General features: G+C 42.4%; 2 protein-coding genes across 2 annotated transcripts in view; one reads left to right on the top strand and one right to left on the bottom strand.

Moving 5' to 3' along the window:
- The window catches only part of LOC310864933 (serine/threonine-protein phosphatase 5-like), a 28,982-nt gene extending 9,273 nt beyond the window's left edge, over window positions 1-19,709 (bottom strand). Inside the window, exons 1-6 of the mRNA XM_083773783.1 lie at window positions 19,590-19,709; window positions 15,147-15,388; window positions 14,348-14,495; window positions 10,522-10,643; window positions 1,083-1,148; window positions 617-715 (exon numbers count right to left, since the gene is read on the bottom strand). Of these exons, the coding sequence (XP_083629909.1) occupies window positions 617-715; window positions 1,083-1,148; window positions 10,522-10,643; window positions 14,348-14,495; window positions 15,147-15,388; window positions 19,590-19,686 (774 nt within the window). The 5' untranslated portion in view covers window positions 19,687-19,709. The remainder of the gene's footprint in view (window positions 1-616; window positions 716-1,082; window positions 1,149-10,521; window positions 10,644-14,347; window positions 14,496-15,146; window positions 15,389-19,589) is intronic.
- On the top strand, window positions 6,368-7,942 carry LOC310863910 (E3 ubiquitin-protein ligase TRIM39-like; the record flags this gene model as incomplete). Its single annotated transcript, XM_083772438.1, has 1 exon — window positions 6,368-7,942. One exon carries the CDS (start codon window positions 6,368-6,370, stop codon window positions 7,940-7,942), a length of 1,575 nt encoding a protein of 524 aa, XP_083628564.1.
- Window positions 19,710-24,652: the final 4,943 nt, after the last annotated feature.

The following is a 24,652-nucleotide window of genomic DNA, read 5'->3' as shown; positions in this document are numbered from 1 at the left end:
CCCGATCCCGACGGCCTTTACTGCATGTCACCCCCCCCCCCCCATTTCCTGTGAGCCTACTGTCTGTCCCTCCATAAAAATTATACAATAAAGGCGAAAGCCACAAAAAAAACATTATATTATATATATATATACTGTATATTATATATATATTTATAGATGGAGGTTGGCGGCCAAAGACAGATGTAAAGGATGACCAATACTATTGATTCATGAGCAAATAAAAGACAAGATACAGAGATACAAGGTTTCTACCAAACAGCGGAACATTCAACATTTGAGCAGAGAGGACTTTCCTTTATTAACTGTGTGGAGTTTGCATGTTCTCCCCGTGTCCCCTAGGGCAGGGGTTCTCAACGTTTTTGGCAGGGGACCCCCGGAAATGCTTTGGCCATGTCTCACGACAAAACATAAAATATGGCCAATTGTTTTTATTTATTACAGATGCTTTCCTGGTTTTAATGGGTAAAATTCAGTGTACTTTCATCTTGGTAAAATAAATAGCAAAACAAATGGAAACATTATCAAACACAGATGTGATGGCAGATGGGTAAACACGTGAGTAGCGCACATGTTCCAAGGCGAACAATATGATTTCTGAATGAAATAAGGATACATAAGAGTTGGTCTCTGATGGTAAGCCGTTCAGCTCAAAGATATTGAGGAGGTCGTAATATTGCCCATGGGTGTCGCCACAAATTGTTATCTTTTCTGTCTAGGGTATAAAAAGAGAAACGCCATTATTACAGTTCAAACTTAGGGTATAACAGTATACACAAAACAACATTTCATCATAAAGATTATAATAAAAATAAACACTTTAGGGCAGAACTTTAAGGAATACAATGTTGACACTGACAGTCTTTACTTAAAGCGTACTATGTAACTTTTTTTTAATGAATAAAATGATAATTTCTCCAATCTTTTTTAACTGATGGTAAGATTCAATTTATCCCCTGAGCAAGCTCAAATCAAAGATCAAATCCGGGGCAGAAGGGGAAAGTTGCATAGTGCAGCTTTAACTGTCATGTACTCCAGGAAGTGACTAAACAGCCACAACCTAATAATCATTCAACACTTACCTCTTTTAATGTGATTTCAATCAGACTTGGAAGTTTGGACAAAAGCTCTTTGACTTGGATCAAAATCTGCAATGACAGATAAAAGCATGTATTTTAACGCTGCATACAGCAACATTTTGTTTAGGGCCTGTCCAATGCCAGGTTTGGATCAGATGGCCGTCCTGAAGTCCTAGAACAACATCCTCAAGGCCTTATTTATTCAGCATTTGAGCCACGGACCACTATTTCATGACATTTAGCCTCTCAGAACAAGAATTTGCATATTTTGTTCCGATGGATACAATTTCCCCCAAATTCCATGTTGTATTGAGTGGTACCATAGGAGGGATAACAGGGAAACATTGACCATTGATCTCTAATTGTGGAGACCTCTTGTAAATTAAGTAATGCAGATGAGAGGGTTCATTTGGTTACCAACTTGTTATTGTTCTTTATAAAAAAAAAATATATATATATATATATATGAATGATATTATTTACAATCATTATCAAGTATCTAAAGCTGAAGATCTTTGTTAACAAATACCATATATTCTTTTGTCTCCACCAGGCCGAAGGCATGAGGAGAGAGTATGTTTTGCACTCCGTCCGTCCGTCCGTGTACAGCTAATCTCCGGCACCATTAACCCGGTCAATGCCAAAATTTGCACACACTCTCCCCTCTACCCCAACTTTTCCAGAAGAACCTGTTATAACGCCACCATGAGGCAGATTTTCACATTTTTACCTAAAACTGCACCGATCTGCGTGAAACGTTGCATGCACACTTCCTAGAGGCAAAGGAAAAACCTTTGACCATGCATTTTTCACATGTGCCTTTTATAGCAACACCAGGAGGCCGACTTTTGTAAAACAATTTTTTTTATATTACTCCGGCAGATTCTGTCTAGCAAAACATAAATAAAGATAAAGTGCCAATCGGCACAGGTCTCCACCAGGATTCTTCCTCAGCCTAGTGGGAATATGCATGCACAGTTTCATCGCAATCGGACGCTGCGTTGAGGAGTTGTGGCCATTTGCTACTCCTGAAAACTGTAGGAGCCAATCGTGGCCAATCAGGATGGAATATGAGAAATCAAACAAACCTGTCTTGATCACATGACTATGGAGATGATGTGTACCGATTTGCGTGAAATTTGGATAAAATCTGAAGGAGTAATAATAGAAAATGTGTTTTACATATGTCGGCCTCCTGGTGGCGCTATAAAGAGCAGATGTGAAAAATTCCAGACAAAGATTTTTCCTTGGCCTCTAGGGAGTTGGCATACAAAGTTATCCACAGATCCGTGCAGTTAGAGGTAAAAACACTTTTTGGCCAGTTATAGCGCCACCTTGAGGCTGAGTTGAAATTGTTCATGTGGCATTTTGTCCTCGGCCTAGTGGGAATGTGGGTGCACAATTTCACGGAAATCACACGATGTGTTCAGCATTTTGTTTGAAACTGAGCACTCCTGTGAACTTTGGAAGCCAATCTTAACCAATCAGGATGGAGTGTGAGAAATCTGAAAGAGCGGTTTCGTTGAATGGCTGTAGAGAGACTGTGTACCAATTTGCGTGATGTTTGGACAAAATCTGTAGGTGTACTGTGCAAAAACTTGTTTTGCACAAAGCGGCCTCCTGGTGGCGCTATAACAGGCATCCAGGGAGTGTGTGTGCAAAATGTGGCATCGACCGGGTTAACGGTGGCCGAGATTAGCTGCTAACGGACGGACGGACGGAGTGCAAAACATACTCTCCCCACATGCCTTCGGCCTGGTGGAGACAAATATACATACATACTGGACATTTGGTCCTCAGACCATCAACTCTGTGTCTGTCTGCCGCATAATAATGAATTGCATTTTTATAGTGCTTTTCCAAGTGCTCAAAGCACTTTACAACGGTTCATTCATTCATACATTGGAAGAATATCGAGAAATGTCCTGAGGATGTTGTCCAAAAATATCAAAGAATCCACAAATCTCATGTCCCTTTCATGGCGATTCCTGATGTCATCAATATGACATCATAGTACTAAAGACAGACTGGACTCCAAGTACTATGATAACAGATACTGCACACAGGGGTTACAACGGGTACTCTGGCCAAGGGTACACTGGGTTCTCTGACAAGGGGTACTGCATAACTGAGATGCATGCATTCCCAGTATTTCAGTAAGCTTAGGTCAGGATTTAACTCTTTGAGGGTTTAAAGTCAAATCCCATGTCAAATCCCCTTTTCCCAATGGGAGAAATGCGTTTTTGAATGATTTATTGAAAATTCTCTGTTGTGACTCTGCGACAATAAAAGACCTTCAGAGAAAGCTTGACAAGTTTGCTTCCAGGAAAAAAATGAATTGAGTTGATACAATGTTTAGTTTTTGTGTTGGAAGCCATTTAAAAAAGAATGCGCTTACACAATGTAGTGTTTTTAGCACATGGAAAAAAGATACAGGCGTTTTAAAGTTTATTTTGGTAACAACTTTTTTTCTACAGGGCGCACATACCTATGACATATCTCATTTTAAAGGGTGAGTTGTCTAGTTCAATAATAAAAAAATAAAAAGTTTCCCACATCTACCACTGTAGATATTTTGCCATCTATAAATAGCAAAGTCAGTCATGAGCAAACTGACCAACCCAGCTAAAACTGCCTACTGCCCCCTACTAGAACAAGATAGAAACTAAATGTTATTCTTTCCTGAAACTTGACATTTTAACGAAGATTTCGATATATAATATGTTTACATAGTCTTACCAGTACCCTAGTCTATTCATTCATGTATCTCAAAAACCTGTTATGAAGAAACACAGTTTTGATAAAAAACACATCCAATGACATAGTTTTCCGGACTTGGTGCCTATGAGATGTATAGAAATGTAGACTTGAATGTACTGTATTATATAAAAAAAAAAAATTGGGTTCTTACCATCTACCGTTACAGAGTAAATCACAGTTGAAACTCGCTTAGTCAGAACATAAACCTCAGAATAGTGTAAAAATAGACATGAGATGTATCTCGGATTTGAAAAGTGCAAGTTTTATTTCTTTTTTTCTTACAAACATAAAATTATAATAAATATAGAAAATAAATAATGCAATAGGACACCCACTGCCCCCCCTCCTCCCCCCCTGAACCACCGGAGATCTGCTCCAGTACATCTGTGATGAGACTAACCGCTATGCAGCGCAGTCCATCGCAAAGGTGTGTATTGTGTATATATATATATATATAAGAAGCCAACCCTCGTGTCCTACTGGTCTAGGTGTAAGGCTAATGAGACACCGCAGTTCAGGAGAACCATGAAACTGGCCCGGTTTCTGCTGCTCAAGCGGTTTCTTCATTTCAGTAACCAGGAGACTCCAGACACAGGGGACCGAATGTACAAGGTCAGACATCTTCTGAACTATCTACTGGCCCGGTTTCAGTCTTGCTACACACCAGAGAAGAACATCTCACCATGAGGAAGAACAGGGAGATGAAGCGGCTTAGCAAACCAAATGACATGAAGCCGGGCGAGACTCTCATGCGCCACAACATGACGGGGTGATGCTGTTGGCTTGGCGGGACAAGGTGGCGAAGATGTGCACCACCATCCACCCACACACGATGGTCAAAGTCACTGAGAGCCTGTAAAGTTCTACCTGTTTCGGATGGCAATGTACAATGCGTTCTTGTTGCACAAAATAAAGCAGGGCAGGACAAAAAATCTCCTGGACTATCTAATGTTGGTGGTGGAGAAGTCGACATCACTGCGCAGAGGAGGAGGAGACATCCGTCCATTTCTTCACGTCCTGGATCTAGATAGATAGACAGACAAGTTAGATTTATTTGCAGAAATTACAAGTGTTGATCCATTTCAGAGTCAACACATTGTAGCCAACACACATCAGTGTTGATCATCCATTTAATTATCACAGCGAAATGTCCGTCATTGTTCTTTACTTTGCCGCGGGGTAAGGCTGGTACTGTAATGCAGGCGGCTAAGCTAATTTATTATACTTCTAAATCTATAAGTATTGCGCTTGCATGATGATCAAATCAACGTATTGTACCGTGGTTTATATGCTATATATATTATGAGAAATGTTCCATTACTTCCCCTCCTCCCATATATTCAGATGGCTATTATTATCGCTGTTTTGTTTTTTTTACTTTGCAGAGGAGTTGCTAGCAGCTAGCATTACAGGCTGCGGCCTGCGCTCCAGAAGCTCGGCAAAAAAAGAAAAAAAACAGCGATCATGATTCATGATAGCGATCTGAATATATGGAAGGGGGGGGAAGTAATGGAACATTTCTCATAATATATAGCATATAAACCACGGTACAATACGTTCATTTGATCATGTAAGCTCAATACAGATCTATTTGAAAGCCCCAGTGGTTGCTAGCAGCATGTAGCATGGATGGATGGAAGAATATCCATCCATTTATTATACATTAGCTCAGCGGCCTGCCACAGCGGCGCGGCAGACAGCGAGCATAAACTAATACACACTGAATAGATATAGCATATAATGTTTCAGACAATAAGATTCTTACCATAGAAAAATCTGGTCACCCGTCCAGATCGGAGTAGGATGTCATCGCTCGAGCCAGGCCGGGAAGAATGGTCGGAAAGCCCGCAACAGCTGGCTTGCTCAGCGTAAAGAGGTTACGGTTACGGGGCCGGTCCTTCAGGACGAAGATCGTACAGAGGTGTTCCTCCATTGTCGTCTGACGCACCAGACAGACAACAGACTACTAACTAATACATCTAAACTAAATATAATCGCTAAATATACTCAATCACTTTCGACACGCCACCAACTCTCTCCCCATGCAGAACCGCAGGGGGCGGGCACGTTTTTTATAGCCAAGGACGCGCGCGTGTTACGTGACACGGGATTTCTGGGTATTGTAGTTTGAATTTCAACAAAGGGACTTCACACAGCGATGCGGAGGTTATTAATCTACCGATATTCATAAAAATAAAAAAAAACGAAGAAATTCGTTTTCCCCCACACTCAGAACGTTATTGAATAACGCATTTATTAGTTATTTAATGGGCTTTTTAGGATCGGCCTCAGTCCAAAACGGGTTAAGTGTCCAAGTGCAGGACAATGAAGATCAATGTGCAGACTTTAATAATCATCTCCTCTCCCGTAAACATCTTGGTGAAGTATTCTGCCTCACAGAGTTTCCCTGTGAACGTCCGTCTCTGCGATGACATTGCACGCCTATATGTTGTCAGTATGACGTGGTTTGATTAGGTGTCTGTACAAATAAACCCGACTCGACACACTTTGATCCTCAGTGTTTAAGAATGGCCTGTATGAGCAGTTGTCTGTCTGAGGAGCAGTTACGCTGTGCAATCTGTCTGGATGTGTTCACCGATCCAATTGCCACTCCATGTGGCCACAACTACTGTAAAACCTGCATTACATATTACTGGGATACTAACGATGTGTGTCAGTGTCCACTGTGTGCGAAGAAGTTCCATAAGAGACCAGAGGTCTCAATCAATACTTTGATTTCCGAGATGGCCGATCAGTTCAGGAAGTCTCAGCAGCAACCTGCTGAACCGGATGATGTGTTGTGTGACGTCTGCACAGAGGCCAAGCACAAGGCCCTGAAGTCCTGCCTGGTGTGTCTCACCTCCTACTGCGAGACTCACCTGGAACGTCACCAGACGGTCCCAGCGTTACAACAACACAAACTAATCAACCCTGTAAAGAACCTGGAGGACATCATCTGTAAGAAACATGACAGGCCTCTGGAGATGTTCTGTAGGACTGACCACATGTGTGTCTGTCAGATATGCATCGAGGCAGACCACAAGGTGCATCACATTGTATCTCTGAAAGAGGAGTGTGAAGGAAAAAAGGCTGAGCTCAGAAAGACAGAAGCGAAAGTTCAGCAGATGATCCAGGAGAAGAAACTGAAGATCCAGGATGTCAAATACTCGGTAGAGCACAGCAAGAAAGACGTAGACAAGGAGATAGCGGACACATGCACGCAGTTTTTCACTGCTCTGACGAGCTGCATTGAAAAACACAAAGCAACAGAGAAACAGGCGGAGGCCTTCATTAAAGAGCTGGAAAATGAAATCACTGAGTTAAAGAAAAGAAGCAGTGACATTAAGCACCTCTCATACACTGAAGACCACCTCCACCTCCTCCAAATGTTTGCATCCGTCAGCAGCCTTCCACCCACCAAGGACTGGACAAATATCAATGTCCACCCGTCTTCATATGAGGGGAGTGTGAGGACAGCTGTGGCTCAGTTGGAGAAGACAATCGGTCACGAGATAGAGAAACTTTATGACGCCGAACTGAAAAGCGTCCAGCAACATGCGGTGAATGTAATTCTGGACCCCGACACAGCACACTGCTATCTCATCCTTTCTGAGGATGGAAAACAAGTTAATCATGGCCTATGGCAAAATCTCCCAGACAACAAGGAGAGATTCTACCCATGTCCATGTGTCTTGGGAAAAGAAAGCTTCTCAGAAGGAAGATTTTACTATGAGGTCCAGGTTAAAGGGAAGACAGACTGGGATTTGGGAATGGCCACAGAGTCCATCAACAGGATCAACATCGCATTTAGACCCAACAACGGTTACTGGACCATGTCATTAAGGGATGAACATGTGTACTGGGCCGGCACCGACCCCCCTGTCCTCCTCCCTGTAAGAGAGAAGCTCCAGAAGGTGGGGGTGTTTGTGGATTATGAGGAGGGCCTGGTCTCCTTTTATGATGTGGAGGCCAGAAATCATATCTACTCTTTCACTGCCTGCAACTTCACTGAGAAACTATTTCCATACTTATGTCCTCATCTTCATAATGGTAAAAACTCTGCTCCCCTCATCATCTCTCCTGTCAATCAGAGTATAGTGTAATACTCTGCTTTATAGTCAACCTAGCATGCTGTGAAAGAAAAACAGCACCCTGACTTCACACAGGTGTGATTTTATTTTGTTATTAATCAACCCAGCCAAATATTTAAAAAAAAATTGCCACGTAAATAACATTTGGTTTCCATATCGCAAAGAAGCTCACTCTGCACTGAAACTATGCCCACTCAAAGGAGAGCTGCAGGCTGTCTCAAGTGTCAAATACACTTTGGCACTTTATTAAAAAAATGGTCTTACTCAGCATAAAGTTTACAAATGTCCAATGGATCAAGGTTAAAAAAAAATTGACACGTTGAGGTGAAGATAAATATGTGGATTGAGATTGTTATCTGCTCCGAGACATGAGTAACTTCTACTGTGATGGACCTGGAAACGACCAAAGCACAACAGCTCAGTCTGTGTTCTTCCTTAAGGACAAGACAGTGTAGAAACCGACGACATACCCATTACCCAAATGTATAGATATGGTAATAAAGTTCATTATCATTACTGCACAATCTGTTCAGTGGATACTACATTACCCCTTGAACATTTCCTCACTGTACAGCCCCCATTGCAGCTAATGTTTTTTTTTGTTGCTAATGCCTATGTATAGATGTATACATCTTATCACACCTTCTCCCCCTCTACTGCCTGTATACCTATGACTGCACGGCCACACACACAACTCCAACTTAATGGTCAATGACGAGACGAAGATGAGAGAGCCTAGCCTACAGGAGAAAGGTGCCGAACCAGACACCATGGTGCCAGGAGAGCCTGGCTCTCAATGTTGGAAGGACAAAGAGCAGAGGTACAGGAGGTCAGGCTAACAGCACAGCACACCCCGTCATCTATAATGAAGGTGTTGCAGTGGATAGGGTCTGGCAGTGCTCCAGTTAAACGCAGAGGGCAAACTCGAGATCATACGCCACAAGGTCCTGTGGCGTATGATCTGTGAACTGTGCTGACCTCAATCGCAAAGCACAGGGTCTGGACGAACAGCCCAACACATGCAGACATAAGGCCATTGGCAGTAGACTGCTAAAGAGCCTTCCCCCCCAGACAATCAGACCCATGAACAAGATATAGCCAATAAACTTGGGAAATGCCAATATCCCTCCAGCCCGACAGCGCCCCCACATGCCCATATGATGATTTACAGCACCTGCATGTTCACATTATGATGTTTACATTAGGGGGTAGATTACCTAGGAGTAACAACTTCACACGCGGCACCTTAAAGCACTGACTGTAATAATTCCTTGAACCTTGAACATAGTTCACAGTCTCTTTACAGCATGGCTCTGAATGAGGTTGGTCGTTTAATAATCTTTTACTTTCCTTTTGTTTTAATTAAATGTTGTTTTACCTTGCTGCACTGCATTTTATTTACGCTTGTATATTGTTTACGCTTTGTAAACCCTTATATATTATATAAAAAGTGTATTATTATTATTATGATAACGTGGGTTACACACAGACAGACGTACAGAGACTTTTATAGATAGATATCACGTCTAGGTCTATAATGTTCAATTGTTCAACATATTGTTTCGGGGAGCCTGAAAAGCAAACCCTCTTCAAGCTAAAATTACAGCATTTGTTTCACAGCAAAATATGATAGTGGTTATAGGTGGAAACCACCGCAAACACTGTCCGTTCAACAGGGGATTCACTTGAATAGATATTATCCATGTATGTATGGTGCTAGGATGGATCAGGCAAGATGGACTCAATATACCTAGATTTATGATATACTTTGAAACAAATGTGCTAGGATAGTAGTGAATGAACAGGGTTGCAGGTGTATTATTTCTTTCTTTGTTTTCTTTTTCTGTATCATTTCATATATTTGTTCAATCATAATGGCTGTACAGGCCGGGTTCCCATACATTTTTAACAAAACATTTTTGTACGTTTTCTAAAGTATTTTATATATTTCCAGGCCATTAGCAATCATATGGTGGCTCTTACTCCAGTGTGCCATCAATGCCCCAAGACCGTCTCAAGTGAAGGCGTCACATGACAAAAAGAACAGATTGACAAGCTATCACGGTGCACGGTTTTTGCCTTTATTAGACAGTATACAGTTACTAGGCTAGTCTGACAGGACATTGTCAAGATCGGGATTCGAACCCACGACACGCTGTGAAGCAGCATAGGTGCCTGGACCACTACGCCAGCCGTCCAGGCCAGATCTTTTATTTTTCACATGACATCCTGTATACATTAGGCACACTCGTGCAGCACAGGCTAGCACTACGCTTTACCATGTTATACGTCATTTAGACAAGACATGATTTTTTATAACAAAATCAATAGCCAAAAACATTCAAAAATGTTTTCCCCAAAACCATTCCCAAAGGATTTGATTAATTCCAAACCTTTTCTAAGCCTGCAAAATTTCTCCCCCAGGAATGTCATGATCGTAGGAACCCTCACTATTGATACATTTCATTGTTGTAAACCTGCAAACTGCTGAAAATCTGTCACATCTTCTATGTAGATATATCATCACTATGACTGTTTTGTCTGCATATTTGCGCCGTCCTGTTCCAATCAAAGACACATACACTACATACCTGATAAGCACACTTTCTGTGCAGTTTTTTCTGCTCCTTGAACCACTCCATCATGTCCTTCATGAACGTCAATGTTACCTTCCCGTCTTCCAGTTTGGGTCCAGCATATTCATCCTCAATCGCTGCATTACAAGATCAGAGATGCACACCAAAGAAAGAATACATGGGATTAGTAACATGGTGCCATATCATTTGAAGCTGAAAATAGTTAATGTAGTAAAAAGCAGTTTCCACGACTGAAAAAGGAATGCTTGCATAAAGCCTTTGTACTATTCTTGTAATAATGCAGAAACAGTCATGTAACATGAAACACGACGCCAAATGTACAGTATTAGAATTGAGTGAACTCAAATAAAAAGTGTGGTTAAACGGAACAAGCAGACTGGAACTATTATTCTATTATTATTCACTAGAATTTCGCGGCCGCTTCGCGGCCGCTCATCCCAGAGTTACTTTGCCGCGCACTATGGGAAGAAGGAAATTGCGGGAGTTGACTTCACATGTAGTAACGGATGGGTTATTAGTTATTATTATGTGTCCTTATTAGTGTAGTGTAGTCAACACGTTATGGCTCATACACACTGCCCGGTATTTGCTCCGATTATGCTGTCGGGGAGCATTTTTGGCGCTGGCCGACAAAACCCCTGATCTGACGTTACTGGTAGATCGTGATCTACCTTTTGGGCACCGCTTAACTCAACCTTTTTTGTCCCAGGGCACACTTTTCATAGCCTAAAAATGTCGGGGCACACCTAGATATACGGTTTGTGTACACTGTATATATACCGGTGTGTACATATAGTAAATATAGTAAATATATATATTATATATAATATATATATATATATATATATATATATATATATATATATATATAGAATATTAGTGGTCCATGACATGAAAATGTTTGAGAACCACTGCTCTAAAACAACATTGGACAATGATGTTTGACAGTCAGCAATATTGTTGCTTATTCTAGATTTATTTTCTGACTTTTTCGGATTTTCTGATTTGATCTGGCCTGTTAACATTTTCATAGACCTGGTTTCCCTCTCAGTCAATGTGGCAACCCTGGTCAATGCCGTGTTGACTGTTGTGGTTCTGTATGATGATTTAGGTTAGCACAGCTAGGAGGATGCAGCAGGCTGATGCCGTCATGTTTAAAGATGGAGTGCCGTGATTTTTTCCCACACTTAAACATGATCATCAGGTGTATTTAGGTGTATATAAGGTATAATTTTTTCAAAAAAGTGTACAGTATTTGTTAAAATGATGGTTTTATGTGGACACACCCACCAGTTCATTAGGTATGCGTGAGTTTAACCGTAGCACCACCCACCTAATCCAGTTCCTCCGCCTCCTCCTTTAAGACCACCCACTTGTCCTAGTCCCTCCCCCTCCTTATAAAAGGACAGCCCATGGCTCTGCCCTTTTGTTTACAAAATGACAAATTGGTGTCTGTAATGTAACAAGAACTCATGTTTTTGTGAATGTTAGAAGTGAATCCCATATTTCTGAGATAGGCCTATCGTATAAGCACCATTATGCACTTATACTGCCACCATCCATGTATAGGCCACGCATCCATACCATCAGATCTGATTTTTCTGATTTTTTTTATAATCATTTATTTATTTCTTCCAATTATATTGACCCTATTGTCACAATCAGCTCAGCTCATCATCCAATTAAATCATAGTTTAACAGCAGAAACAATTCATTTGATAGATCATTTAGCATGAATAATTTTATTAATTTGACAATATATTGTAGGCTATTGATTTCCTCCAGCTAAGCACCCTGGCATCAAAACTGTCCAAAACACTTGCACTGCCCTAGGCACATTATGCTCTGGACAGAAGACTCTCCACTCTTGCTCTGATCAAACTAAATTTACAACATGAATGTTCCTTCTGACTGCATTGAGTTTCAGCAAAAGTCGCCAGATTTGAAGAAACAAGCGGCCAAGTCCACAAAAATAAGTCACAGATATTGCCTTGAATATTTATGAAAACGTTTCAACAACACCAATCCTTTTAACAACATATTAATTTGAGGGTCCTTCACATGAACCATTGGTCAAGTCAACCACATCTCCCCTGAAAGTTACTTATATGAAAACAAGCCCAAGTCGCTTGTAATAGCCAGACATGGCAACATGGCAACTTCCAGCGCGACACAACAACATATTCTAATTCTTGACTTTACAGCCTCATATAAGTATTAGGACCTACATATTGACTACAACAGCCAACAAGAATGCACATGCACTGTGACACTACACTCTGTATCAAAGCCCGACCACTGTGATTATAAAAGAAACAACCTACTCCTTGAGAACAACAAGAGCAACTATACAGCAGAGCAGGTAGGAGGCTGGTTTGTTGTGGTTCCTTGATTATCCTGAGGACCCGACGTGAACATTTACTTGCTTCCAATCTAACGGAAAACAGTCTGCTCTGCTGTGAACTGGTAATGTGTGAAATGACTGTTTGAAAATCTGCCACACAGTTACACACAGCAGCAAAGAGCAAACTGGCTGCGCCGTTCAGTTCACACGTGTGTATGTGGCAGGCAGCTCCGCCCACAGAGGTTGTCGTATTTAAAAATATATATAGAGGGGGAGGTGCGTGTGTGCGTGCAATATTTTTACGTCACACTATCCGTGTTTACTTCATTGGCCCGTTTGACCGACAAGTGTTCAGCCTCCAGGAAGAAACCCTAAATACAAAGTTATTACACCATTGCAAATAAAAACGACTCCAGGGTGTCTAATGAAGTACTGTCACCCCATAGACACATGAAAAGCTGGAAAAATACAAAAATTGTGGCACTCCATCTTTAACAGTATTTTGCGCAATTTATGGATATGGACTTATGGCTCCATCGCTGCCTCTTTCTTTAGTAGAAGTAGAAATGTAACGTGTTGCTGACTGTTTACCTCCCTCTCACACGCGCGCGCGCACACACACACACACACAGCTGACGTCCTCTCCCACCGACGTCAGCTGTTAATTTATCTCCTTATTCATACACGCTTTGAGCTGAGAGAAGCTATAAACGCCTTTTAAATATGACAATGCTGTATATATATCAGCTGCACAGTTCAGGCAAGTGTCTGTGGCACATTTAACTTTAACAAAATAGCTTTGACAGCTTAAATCCGCGCGGCAGTGTTGTGTGTGTGTGGGACACGGGGTAGTGTTGTGTGTGTGTGTGTGTGTGTGTGCAATCAGAAGTACTGGCAGTAGCGAAATAACAAACGCGATCTGTCTAATCGTAGTAGTTAGGCACAAACCAAGTACTTTCTAAGAACAATGTTGATGTAACTAAGACATTCGCTGAGCGAGCTATATTTTAAATACAGAGATTTAGAAGGAATAAGCGAGATGGTTCCCCCTTCCGTGAGGTAAGGTTTCTCTGCGGAGTGCGGAGAGGGAGATCCATAGGGGAGATCACATTACAGCAGCCAAAGAGGGAGGGGGGGGCTGAGAGCTAGTGACGGCTGCGCAGATGTTGGCTTGGTTGAGTTTTCATTGGCTAGTGGCCACATCTTATGGGCACATCTTTTATGGGCACATAACTTTACAATGATTAAATTAGATTGTATTAGGTTGAGTTGTCAAATAATTAAAATATAAATCGTAACAGATGTGCCATGTCATAGGTTGGTGAACCAATAGGGAGCCGGCGTCAGTTTCCAGCGCTAGTTTGAACCTGCCCCTCTAGTCCTTGGAAAGCTTGGGTACTTTCAGGCTACTAAATTAACAATTAGTGGCATAGTATGCAGTCACTACATAACTATACTATAGCACCATGCACTTACTCATGTTCTCGATGTCTAAGGAGTCCACGACAGATCTTTTGATCTCGTCGCTGGCGATGGCTCTCTCAAAGGCCTTCTGCTTTACTATCTTGTTGCACTCCTGGTACTTCATCTTGGCGTCCTTGTCGTTGGGCCGTACCTTCACTACCTGTTGACCACAACAAGGGAATAACTCACTTCACTACCTGATGACCACAACAAGGGAATCCTACTGATTCATAACAAATTAACAGGTTACAACAGAACCTGAAGTAAACAAAGTTATGATTACCATTTCAATCAAACAAGTATTCTGTCTATTAAGGTATACCATAGAATATCTTCTCTGTTGGCTGGAAACCTCATATCACTAAAATAGCGGATAAACAAGCTCAAAATGCCTTTTCGAGCTTGTAAATCGGTTATTACAAGCTTTGACAATACGAGCAAAAAAACTAAACTAAAACACTAAACTAAACTAAAACACAAAAAGTAAAAATGTGGAGATATGGTTTCTGACTAACAGCAACAATATCATATTCTAAGTCTAAAAATCAAAGCAGATACTTTGCAAAAGAATGAAATTGATATATAGACCATTGTATATCTTTAGCCCAGCACCCAGGCACCTGTCGATGTATATTATCTAGGTCCTCTTTCATGATATAATTTTCTCTAAACTTTCAAGACAATGTATGTAAGTACATGTGGGGTCTTTTGTATGTTTTGTGAGGTTATACAACAAATGTGATTTATGTTATGGTGGTTTATTGGTTTACCACTGCAAGTGCACCGCACTGGCACAAACTGGGCTTCTTACCGTCTCGTAGTCTTTTAGTGCCGCCTTGAACTTGCCCAGTGCCATGTTGGAGGTGGCGCGTCGGTAATAGCCTTTGATGTAGTTCTTGTCGACCTCCAGGGCCTTCGTGGCGTCGGCCAGGGCGTACCCGTAGCACTCTGTGCGCAGGTACGCCAAACTGCGGTTGCTGTAGAATACGGCATTGTTTGGGTTGAGCTCCAGAGCCTCCGTGTAGTATTTGATTGCATTGTCATAGTCCTTATCTAAAAACAAAACAAAAGAAACAGTCATAATTATTCGATAATGACAGGACCAACATCATCTCTCTATTTCTAACTTTTTTTTCATCTCTATTTCTAACGTTCCCTCCCATTACCCTAGGCGGGATAGTGAGGCCAGTGCCAGTGAAATGCGCAAAAAACCAAATAAGAAGAGCCCCCTGGCCAACCAGGAAGTGTAGCCTCAGGGGGATTATTTTGATGAGTGTGAGCTTGGATTAATGTTTTCTAAGCTCCCAAACATCGTACTTTATACCATTTTGAGCAGAAAAACGGCAAAAAACTGTGCCTGCGGCTACGTCGGATTCGGTGTCCATGACCACTGGCACATATTAGTCACCATACAGTATATCTTACAGTATGAATGAAAGGGGTGAAAAAAAGAAATGACGTCTCAGAGGTACCGATCTCGTGGAGACTGTCCAGCAAACAAAAACTTTGGCTTTCAAACTGCTCAGCCAAAGAGGGAATCCCCCCCGGGCAAAAATTCAAACTATTTCAAAATCTAGAGTTTGCGATGCACTGTGAGCTTGTTTTTTTTTTTTTTTAAGATATTTTTTTGCGGCTTACGCCTTTATTGATTTTTGAAGGGATAGAAAGTAGGCTGACAGGAAACGGGAGAGAGATGGGGGATGACATGCGGTAAAGGCCGTGTCGGGTCCGGGAGTCGAACCCGCGGCACACCGCGACTGGATCACCAGTCCGGTGCCCAGACCGTTACGCTACGGCCTGGGCCCACTGTGAGCTTGTTGATTGGCTTGTAGATTTAGTTTAGAAGATTAGCAATTTGTCATGCAACGCAGTATATATAAGGATTAAGTGCTTATCTAAGTCAGTATCCTTTCAACCAGTACTAATAGCCCAATCCTCATCCACGAGGAGTGTGTGGAACAGGTGACCTAATATAAGTAAACTGGGCCAACCAAGTTGACTCCATCTGTTCCCGAATTAACCAGCGCATGCACTTTCTGAGAAGGCCTCAGGGTCCATGGCGTGGCAACAAACATCATGATTCATGTTACTGTTCTACAGGGAAAACATAGAATCCGTTATCCGTTATGGCATCACCACATGGTTTGGTAACCTGTCCGTCAAACTCAAATCCCAACTTCAAAACCTAGTCAAGAAGAGGGCTGGGAAAATCATAGGCATGCAGCCACCATGTTCTCTTCAAGAGATATTTGAGACTACAGTGAGGAAGCAGGGCCTCAAAATCACCCGAGACCCGAACCACATCCTCCATAAGGAATATGAGTTGATGCCATCTGGCAGACGGTACAGATCACCATACTGTAAGCTCAACAGATATAAATTCTCTTTTGTTCCACTGTCAAAACACTCAATAACAGATAACTAACTACTGGGGGGAACGGGGAAGACCTTATGATGGGAGAGTGCAATACTGCAATACTTGAACCTTGATATATTTGCACAGTGTGGGTAGGATAATTAATATTATTATTATTTTTGTACTATGAACTGTGTGTGTATGTATGTATGTAATAATGTACAACGCTGTCTCTTGGTGCCCAAGACAAATTTCTCCTCGGAGGCTAATTTAATTGAATTAATCAACTGTAACAAAAAATACTATTAGCCAACGTAGGAGAACTAATCAACTTAACAAATGTCTAGGCCATTGGTTCTCAACATGAGGGGGCCCAGGGGTCCTTGAGGTAATTCCAAGGGATCCCTAGCTAAAAGACTGATACATGAATTATCTACACTGTTATTACATGTAAAAACGTCATATTCTAGAGTAATGTATTGGTTAATTTTTTGATCAGAGCTTCACTGTTATATCTATAGACGAATCCAGTCCACAGAGGCCAGGGTATCCTGGGCACGGCTATAACTGTGGTGTTACTGCCTGGTGTACCATTATAAGCACAGCTTTATACCACAGCACTGATTAGCAACACCTGGCCTAGTACAGGGCACTGCTCCATGGATTTGTCTATACCTAACAGTAGGTAGGTAGGAAGGTTGGTAGTTAGGTAGATGCTAAGTAGACAGGCAGGCACAGACAATTTCAAAACATTACAGTACATCCCTTTACCAACAGTAATGGAATTCGGAACCAAATGACAGACCATATTGGACCAAATCATGTCTGACACAAACACAATACTGTTCTTTATTAGATTATGGCCCCAGAGATGTATAATAATAATAATAATCTTATCAAATGGGGACCATGGTTGGCCTAATGATGCATATCAAATTGGGGTGGTTCTTGGGATTAGAAAGTATGACAATAGCTGGTCTAGGCCTTTTTTCTCCTCCAGGAGACTTTCAACCTGGTCCTGGTGTCACCCTTTTTGTCTTAAAGGCAAAAATGTTCAAAATGTTTCCACATAAATATAACTTTTATCTAGCTAAAACAGGGTCATTTGCTGTATGATATTAGGGCTGAAGACTTAAGTGCTTATGGCAGCTATCATTTCAGCGCCATAGCTCAACCAACCACCGCAATGCCTAATACAGTATGTCAAGACAATGGCAGAGCTCTTTGCTGCCAACATGTAACGTTGTGTGTGATTGCCTATTGTGTTGAGATCCGACAGACATGAGGGGAGACCTACGCCATCCTGACAGAATGCCTCTCCCTTGCATCTGCTTTGACTTGTCACTCACACAATGTCAGTCCTGTTCATGTCCATGTGCATATTACAGAGGCTCCTGCTATTCTCAAATCGCCTGGCCTACCCTATAGCATATCGTCACTGTTGGGAAGAAACATCCTATCTCAATATGCAAAGTTTGTTTTTCGTAAATGAACGCACTATACTTGATCATACTACACTAACTACAGCATCACACAAAAGCATCAAAATTAGCAGATCTTGTGCGCTTGAAAAGTAACCGTTTTGGACACCGACAGAGACCGATTCTCAATTTCGAGGACCCACAGTTTTACATGCATTAAGACTTAATGCTCATTGACCCCCATCTGTGATTTTTATTTTATTTGTTTTCTAAACTGTACAAATCTATTTTTGTAATTTAACTCTTAAGAGTGTGCATATGTAGCCAAATGGACTCATAACTAATGGTCCATTCGGTTTCATTTGTACACTCTTCACAGTTACCCATACAGGTCCATTTGGTTCCTAACTATCAGTCATTTACAGTAGCTACTGCATGGGGTGCCCCATAACCACCTCAATGACCTAACGTGGAGAACCAGCTGCATTCTATTCATCTTACTCAAAAATAAAATGACATCAAGATTTCAAGTCAGCATGCTCAAGTCAGCATGCTCCTAAATTACATTAGTATCTCAAACTGATGACTCAAAGTATCATAATAATCTAAATTATAATGAGTTGATAGTGTCTTGTTTTGTTTTTAGATATACTAAGTGAATTTGTCATTGTTTTAGAAGCCAGTCATTATTTTGAGATACATATATACATTTTGAGATAGGGTAGGGTAGGTCATTACTTTGAGTTACTGAGTCAGTTTTCAGACACCAAGACAAAGTTTGCAATCATAACTATAACATAACACCACGACATTGGTGGGAAATGGTCTTCCTTTAAAAGTCTTCAGGCTGAAACTGACCACACCATTTAAGTGGTTATAACATTCCAGGTGAACACAATGATGTTTGTACAAATCATCCTTTCATAACAGTTACAACACGCGTTGGTGGCTCATGTTGGAGTTCCATGCAGTTGCTAAGTACTTAGCTGCTTCCTTCTTCTATCTTAAGGAAGACATTGCAGACATGTGGGGCCTATCGAATTGTGTGACTTCCGGGAATATTCGTTTTATTCCGTTTCAGCGAATACGTGCTTTATGTAGAGTTAATACGTGCTTTATGTAGAGTTTATGCAATGTTTATAATGTATACGGTTGAAGTGGTATCGGTATCGCGCGAAAAGCTCTTTGGATTGTGTGTTTACTGTTTACAAAATAAACGCGCCACGGTCGAAATTCCAACAGTGCCCCCTCTGGTCGCAGTATTCGATATGGCGCCGGTTTCGGTGTAACGGCGTCCAATGAATGAACGGTCTTCCTCCGGTTAGCATTGCTCGCTAGGCTAACATTAGCTAGTCTCTCGGGTTAGCAAGCTGCGTGCTTTTTACGCAAGAGTCGGCGGCGCCACGCGGACGGCCAGGTTCAACTCCGTGCGTGCCGCCGGGACACGAGGTGAACCTGTCACAACCGCAGCAATTACCTTTAAAGTAACTATTCGCCTTCTCCTTGAGTAACTCTGCATTTTTATCCCCCTCCGCCATCTTCTTCTCACTGCCGTCTGTCGTCGCATGCGCCATTGGTTCGGGCGTCGCAAAATGTGTCGCAAAGTGAACTTTGCCTTTCTTCGTTGGTGTTTTACGGCATCTGGAACTCCTCAAAAGTTTCGTTAATGCGTTCTACTGCCACTTTCTGGTGTTCTAATGATATCACTGCCTATTCCTTCCATCTCTGCTTCATTTAAACCCGGTTTAGGTTTATCATCATCTCCATTAATAATGTATCCTTCATCTACCTTATCTATTACTGTACTGTGTGTGAGTGAGATACGAGAGAGAGCGCGTGCGTGCGACAGCATGTGCGTCTGTGCATCTGTCGTGATTAAGTTCATTCATGATCTGTCCTGATGATGGTAAACGGTGCATTTACTGTATATAGCACCTTTAAAGGCTTTATCCAAGGTGCTTTACATAGATTGTGCATCAATTCACCCCTATTCATTCATACACCAATGGTAGCGGAAACCATGCAAGGCACCAACCAGCACATCAGGAGCAATTAGGGGTTCTACTTCAGAGTCTTGCTCAAGGACACTTCAACACTAACTCTTGGACTCCCGGATTCGAACTGGCAACCATGTGGGTACCTCCATCCGGCCACTCTACCCCTGAGCCACCACTGATATTGACCGGCTACTACAGGTAATTGCACAATGGCAGGGTAAAAAAATAGTTTAAAAGTGTGGGTGGAAATGCTCTCTGGCATGTGGTGTCAGGTTGTGTCCTGACTCTGAGTCAGAGACTCAGAGGGTGAGCCCGATGCTCTCCTACTCCTGTCACTTATGTGTAGATTGTGTCAGTGTAGAATTAACTGCCAGTGCCACCACATCTGCACAGACCTATTTTTTGCGGTAGGCAAAGTGTAGACTGTAGAGGGTCCAGTGCCTCAGGAATAACCAGAGTTCATGGACTGTAGAACCAGCTTCTCCATGCACTTCATTGCCACTGGTCTGAAATCATTCATTGGGCTTGTGTTGCTTTTTTAAGGACTGGTATTATGACAGAAGAAGGAGCTGTGAAGTGTACACCCTGCCAGCTGCCCAGCACAGGCCTACCTGCAGTTAGTTAGTGCCACCTGTAGTGCCATCTCCCCATCCAGGGTCGGGGGGCAGATTTTGAGGAGGTGTCTCCATTCAGTCTGTCAATAGCATAGAAACCGTTTAGGTTATCCGGCATGTTGTTGTCTCAGGTCTCTGTCCCATTCGTACTTCTCCTATAGTTAGTGACAGTTTTGCACTAACGTCAATGACCACTGACCAGTTCTACTATGTGCAAACATAGCAAATAATCCTGAATAGTGCACAGCACAGTCCCGCTAAATAATCAACAACATTGTTGTATTTCACCCCTGAGATTGTATTATCACATTTTGACTCAACAGTTTTGAGTCTGAGTTTGTGTGGACAATGTTCCTCGTTTTCAACAATCCTTGTTTCACCACCAGGTGGCATCACACACCTGTTTAAGCTCCTGACAGTATGCATAACGAAAAGTAAACAAATATGGTGATATGTCATCCTCATTACATCCCACCCTCCTACCATTCACAGGAATCAGTGATATCTAAACAGCACTGTGTCACAATTACAATTTACAATTTTGGCATTTAGCAGACGCTCTTAATCCAGAGCCACTTACAATAAGTAAGAACGGAAAACATTGTAATACATCAAAACATAAAAAAGTCAGAATCCTACATAAGCTTAAGAACAGTGGAATATCTATTTAAGGAAACTATATGTGTATAGAGTGCTCTGTCTACATAAAGTGCTATTTAAGTTACATAAGTTGAGCCTGTACATACGTCTGTAGGAGGTCGAGGCCAGGGCAAGTAATAGGGACACTGTGCCAAACTCTGTTTTCAGAGTGTGCCTGTAGTAGTGCTTTTTGTATTTTAGAGGACTTTGTCAGGCCTATTGCATTATAATTATACCCGTTCCTCCTTAAGAACAGAGTTGTGTCAGAGATTGATGAATAGGTTATTTAGACCAGCGGATTTCCACATCTAAACTGTGGTTTGGTGTCAACTATAAACCAGACATAATAGAGACTTAACCACACAAACCATATCATCCCTATTTTGAGCATCATAGCCTAATGGCGAAAATAGGGGAACATTCTCAGAAATATAAGATCTATAAGCTCACAAGGTGTTGTGAGCTTGAATCGATTTAATGGGATTTAAAACAACATAGGTAGGTGGTTGGGTTAATGCCATGGTGTAATTGTTATACCAATTATTACATTACAAAACTCAACATGGCTATTCTTTCTTTCTTTCTTTCTTTCTTTCTTTCTAAAAATGTCAACTTCCTGTTGATTGAAGATCTATCATCTATCCAGTTCGGATGTTCTTCCTTATTCAAATAGTGAGCTGAATATTATATACACTCGCAGAAACAGTTTGGTTTGAATTGGTTTATTATGTGCTAAAAGAGTGACTTTGAAACCTGTTTCACTGTGTGCAATGTAAGTCAAATAGCATAATATTTTTGAAATACCAATTTCGAATCAACAGAGTGACTATGTATCTTGTCAATATTTTGAGTTACATCATAGCAAGGTAATAACACAACCCGAACCTTTACCAAGGGTGGCATTTTGCTTTAAGTGGTAAACCTCAACTCCTCAATTACTTTTACCTCAACTCTCTTTTACATACCCGTTACTAACGGGCCGTTAGACAGGGATGAAATGGCTAAATCTAGCATTTGTTTATTCCACTGGTTCTCAACCCTTTTCATCTGAAGGGCCCACAAATTAAGATGTATTTGGCCAATGGACCCCCATCTGAAAATATTGTGTGCCAGCCGGGGACCAAGACTTGTGTTTCACTTTTCTCTTTTAAGATTTATTTTGAAAATAGAAGATCTACAAGCTCACAATGTGTTGCATCTTGATGACAAGATTTAGATTGGCTCTTTTAAAATAACCATGGGGTTAAAGTGGTTAAACTGTGTTGTGGGAGGAAGTGGACTAATAAAGGGGAGGAGCCAAACCGAGTTCCTGTTTCTGAACAAAAAAAGGAGGTGGTGCACCCATGCAGAGGCTAAAACAAACGTGGAAAAATACTATATATTTTTCTCAGGGGGTTCCAGGGGGTCTCAGTCAGACCCCCTGGAACCCCCTCAAAGACCCCTGGGGGTCCCCACTTTAAGAACCACTGGTTAACACAAGTAGCCTATAGTAGTAGTCTCCCCCCCCCCCCCCCCCCCCCTCCATACAAGCAGCATCACAATTCAGCTCTCAGATCCAGGCCCCAAAACCTAACCTACAGCAACACAGTGAGCCTTGTTGAATCTCCATCCTGTGAAATCCACTGCTCCGCTCCTTGTTTTTATTTACCCACACAGAACGGTGTGGGCTGGCGGGGGTGTGTGGCTGCCTCCGCTCCCTCTGGCCTGGCAGTCGTTTACCTTGGCTGGCACCTGCTAAATGCAGCGGTCGGTTGGCCAGACACTGGTGCCCATGGAAGGCTTGTGTTGACATGTCACTCATCACGGCCGCACTGCCCAGACAGACCGGACGAGAGAGACAGACAGACAGACAGACAGACAGACACACAGTGTGCGTGCGTGCATGCTGTGCGTGCGTGCGTGCGTGCGTGCGTGTGTGTGTGTGTGCGTGTGTGCGTGTGTGCGTGTGTGCGTGTGTGTGTGTGTGTGTGTGTGTGTGTGTGTGTGCGTGCGCGTGCGTGCGTATGCGTGTTGAGGGGGGAAGGCCAGTGGCACTATAACTGAGCCAGGCATTCAGTGCATTCTGCCACTGGCTGCTTCTTCCTGGTGTGTGTGTGTGTGTGTGTGTGCGTGTGCGTGTGCGTGTGCGTGTGTGTGTGTGTGGACAGGCAGTGGAGCTTCGCTGTTAAACAGCAGATGTTCTGCACTGAGGCCGTTACCCTCATTTCCTGGGCGGAGAGCAGCTCCTCCGCTCTATTAGACAAGTAACAGGAACCGAAAAAAACAGAAGAAAAAACAGAAAGAGTAACAGAGAGAGAAAGAGAGTGAGGGAGGGAAAAGTTGAGCTCGAGCTCCACAGAGCAGCTCTCCACAAATCACTTTGTCACCAGCAAGCTCTGACAAGCACCAAGAGAGAGAGAGAGAGAGAGAGGGAGAGAGAGGCCTGCTGAGAAAGAAAGATTGACCGAGAGAGAAAGAGAAGCACAGGGGGGGAGAGATACAGCTGAACAGAGGGACAGTGTGAGAAGAGAGTTGTGCATGTCAGAGGAGAGGAGAGGAGCGTCCGCCGAAAGAGAAGAAAAGGTGTGAGGACTGAGGAGGAAGAGGCGCTGTTGGATGGATTGATACAGGGAGGAGGAGAGCACTGCAATCTGACTCCTGGATAACAGAGAGAGAGAGAGAGAGAGATGAGTTGTTACTCCTGATAAAGCGTCGCTGTCAGACAACTCTCTGCTCCAGTCTGGTCGGTCCTCTCACAACACTGACACGGTGCGTTCAACTTCTCACTTTGTGTTACACGAGGGGAGCGTGCCTGGCTGAGTGACTCCTGGAACCAGGCTGCTGCTTGCTGCTGGTTCCTCCTCCAGTGCTGGTCGCTGCTGCTGGACGGGTTCCCGTTTCAACTTCTCTCACCTCAGGCCCTGTACAAAGATAGCGGGACGTTATCAGTGCTATCACACCGCCCGCAGCGTGGGACCGAAGAGCAAATAGTCACACTGTACGAAGAAGTTCACTCCCTTTCTGCGTGTGTGTGTGTGTGTGTGTGTGTGAGATGTGCATGTGAGAATGACTTTGAGGTGTTGAAAGCGATTACTGGTGTACGGCTTGACGTTCATCACATGTTCGTAATGTTGAAAAGAGGTAGTCATACTAATTGTCAGATGTTTTTCTTTCTGTTCAGATTCATGACTTCTTGCTGAACTGTAGTTGAATATGATGTGTGTGTGATATGAATTGAGGGGCAGTATTACTTAACTCTGTCTCTCTCTCTCTCTGGCCCTCAGCTATCTGATGGACTCTGGGCAGAGTCA

The sequence above is a fragment of the Protomyctophum parallelum genome, assembly GCF_964188405.1.
Source record: "Protomyctophum parallelum genome assembly, chromosome: 9".
NCBI classification, from domain to species: Eukaryota; Metazoa; Chordata; class Actinopteri; order Myctophiformes; family Myctophidae; genus Protomyctophum; species Protomyctophum parallelum.
This window is presented reverse-complemented; position numbering and strand designations above follow the sequence as displayed.